Here is a 3,488-nt window from a genome sequence, read left to right on the forward strand (position 1 = left end):
TAATTTCCTACAATGATCATATAATTAGGGAAAATGCTACTAAGATATATGCTTATATATTCTAAGTTTACTTTAGAGCTTGAATATTAACATAACCATGATGCTAGTGAACAGTATAAATTTAAGAAATAGTTCAATATATATATGTCCAGAAAGGGTTCTAATGAAAGATGCCACAATTTCCCAGAAACCATAATAATAGTTAAAGACACTACATTGTTTATCAAAAGAATTTATTAGAAAATATTACACACTACATATTTAAGAGTATTGTTTCAGTAGACAGCACTCCAACCTCATACTACAATGTCTCATGGCCCTGGGGCAACAACTTAACTTCTGAAGCTACATCTTTTAAAGGGAGGAACATTAAAGTAGTACACACTGTGGACATCTGAAGGAAGGTAGTGGAGAAAATGCGGTATTCACCAAAACAAAAACAACAAAAAACAAATGACAAAATTTTTGGAATGTTAATGGGTAACTACTATTTGTCTCAGATTTCTAGGCATCTTTATAGCCTAAGACATCAGTCAATGTGACTAAAGATATCAAAGATCAAGCCAATACTGAACCTTGATAAATAACGACAAATAAGAGAGTCCATAAAATGTTTTTGATTAAATTTGTGCATATGCAAAATTAATGTCAATTTTTTAAAAAGAAGCAAAAATGGAAAACTAAAGCATTTTTTAACATAAGGCATGCATTCTCTTAATGTTATTAAACATTTCAAAGTTTAAAAACTTTGAATTCTAATCCAGTAACACTTCATTTTAGTTATGCTGTCTAACTAGTGCCCCAACCAGAATTGATATATACCTGTTATTTTTTTTAAATGGTGGAAATAATTCACAGGAATTCTACCAAGGATATGAGACATTAACTCTTGATCATACCACCACCTAGTTTTTCTTCAAAACTTTCAATTATTTTTGCAAAAGCTAAACAGTATTAAAATGTTTAAAATGCCACCCAGTTCCTAAATATTACTGAAAGAAAATGCAGGAAAAATATGTACTATGTGATTAATCAATGTAGGCACAGCAATTTATTTCAAAAATTTCAAAGTGTGAACTAGCCTTAACTCAAAATAGACTGAAAGCCTGCACAATTGTTTCACTTGTTCTAGAAACTGAGGAGGTATGCACTGATATTTAAAACACTACCTTAATACTTTATTAGAAGAAACACACTTCGAAACTTCTTTCCCGATCATAAGCTAAACACAACCTTTAAGTAAAAATATATGTGTCAATAGAATACCATATTACAAATGCCCAGAAATGTTGAAGATCAAAAAATGCTTGGAAATATTTTTAGGATTACACTCATTCATAACCTAACAAAGTATATGAACTAGTACAATCATTATGGTGTCCAATATTTCAAAATATTTTGCCTATCAAAGCTAGCACCAGGAGAGTATTATTATGCACATAAAACTGAGAAACAAACAAGCATTACTTTATAAAAGCCTAGTCCTATAGAGTACTGCTTTCACTAAATAGTTTAGCTAGTAAAAGGGTCAGTTTTTCTCACTGAGGCATGTTTACTTTGGATCCATTAACATCTGAATAGCTTTCCAGTTATTTGGTATCTATTGAAAATTGTTACTGGAATGAAAGACAGTTTTTACCATGGAGAAAACCTATTTTTATTTAAAGATGCCAATTAAAATAAACATTTAAACTTACCTTTTATAAAAATTAACATATTCTAATACTTAAAAAAAAAAAATGCCCAAACCCAAGTCCCTGGAAAGTACAACTGTGACTCTATTTAATTTTCCTTTCCATTTCCAAAAGAAGGGCTTTAATGTCTAGAATTTAGCAACATGGCTAATGGTCACTACATGGTCAACAAATTAACATTTTATTCTACGTAACACATTTAGAGATTTCTCAAGTGTGAAAAGAATTTCATCAGTGATTAGACAGATGAGTAACCACCTGAAGCCCAGAAAGTGAGTCTTGTAATTCTACCTTAGTCCCAAGGAAGGGAAGGTTCACCATTTAACAGCAATTCTCCAGTTGGCACAAATAATTATCTGTGATGAATGGACGATATTATGAACGAACATAATTTCTACAAAGTCAATACTTTCTCAAAATTGGTCTTTGAAATTTAACAAAGATTCTGAAATGCCAAAGTAAGAATATGGCAAATAGAACTGCTTCATCTTTAACTGGAGGGAAAAAAAAAAGGCACAAAAGGAAAACAAGCAGCATAACCTTTATTGGTAATACAATAGGTGAAGAGTGTCTCAAACTTTTGAATATTAAATCTTACTCATGATAATTTGTTTTCTATCTAAGCAATTCATTCAGTTATGTGCTTTAAAAATACACATTAAGAATCCTGCAATTGGTATGTTCTATTTAATATTAGAAGTATTTTTCATGGTAATACATTATTTAACTTTCTATAATTAAAGGGAAAAATCGTAAAGATCATACTTCATTTTTTAGTCTGACAGAATAAATGTATTATATATATATACATATATATTTTTGAAAATCAGTGCACTTAGAAGTTTCTAATTTATGCACTCCACTGTTCTAACTGAAAAGCTGTACATCTTCCAGTATCAACAAAACACAGTCCTAATAAAAATGCACTTTCCTTTAAACCCTTTACTTTCCCATGAATTTTTTATTTTTGAGTGGGGGAAGGAAGGATATAGAAGTTGCAGTGCAGACTATATTTACTTAAAACAAAACATTATACCCTACATTAAAAAAAATAATTTTATCAAAACCAAATTTCAATCACAGTTATGTATGATTTTTCAGTTAATGGTACATGTTGAAATTGCACTTTGCAGATATCTTGATAACGTCATTTATAATGCTCCCCATCTCAGCCTATGTTTTTTTCAGTAGACACAGGTTCTTCCACAGTTTTCTTTTGGCTCCCCTTCCGTGAATATTTGTACTTGTCTACATAGGCTTTAACCAGATTTGCCACTTTAGCAGAATTTACTTCTCCACTCTTACTATGACAAACCTAAGAAAAAAGGAGACGGAAAACTTTTTTCATGCTTACAGGGATTAAAGCAAAACAGAAAGCTTTGCAAAAAACAACCTCAAGAATAATAATTAGACTTATTTTCATGTTTTATATTTCATACAAATTTACTCAAAATGCTAAAAAAAAGACAAGAATTAGTAGGACTAGTGTTTATTAGTATAATTAAACTTAAGACTTATTAAAATTAGAGGTGGATCGAAACAATCCACACATTAACTCCAATAAAGCTGTAACTTACTTTATCTACTGCTTTTCGTACAATCTCTTTATATTCTTCCTTGGTGATATCTTTATTTTGGTAAAATGGCTTAATAGCTAATTTTACTTCTTGTGCTGCTTTTTCTTGAATTTGCAATTTCTGATGAGAAAAAATAATCTAATTATAATTTGCGAATGATATACATCCAAAAAGTTTTCTTAAGAAATCAAAAACAATGCATATTTACATTTTCAGC

At 30.0% G+C, this 3,488-nt stretch overlaps 1 protein-coding gene across 3 annotated transcripts in view; it reads right to left on the reverse strand.

Moving 5' to 3' along the window:
• Positions 1-216: 216 nt before the first annotated feature.
• Positions 217-3,488, reverse strand: part of SCAF11 (SR-related CTD associated factor 11) — a 73,341-nt gene continuing 70,069 nt past the window's right edge. For all 3 annotated transcript variants that reach the window (XM_027768327.1, XM_027768326.1, XM_014584207.2), the window contains exons 15-16: positions 3,272-3,391; positions 217-3,009 (exon numbers count right to left, since the gene is read on the reverse strand). In XM_027768327.1, the coding sequence (XP_027624128.1) occupies positions 2,863-3,009; positions 3,272-3,391 (267 nt within the window). In that variant the 3' untranslated portion in view covers positions 217-2,862. The remainder of the gene's footprint in view (positions 3,010-3,271; positions 3,392-3,488) is intronic.

This window comes from Tupaia chinensis, unplaced genomic scaffold (genome assembly GCF_000334495.1).
Source record: "Tupaia chinensis unplaced genomic scaffold, TupChi_1.0 Scaffold145870_1, whole genome shotgun sequence".
NCBI classification, from domain to species: Eukaryota; Metazoa; Chordata; class Mammalia; order Scandentia; family Tupaiidae; genus Tupaia; species Tupaia belangeri.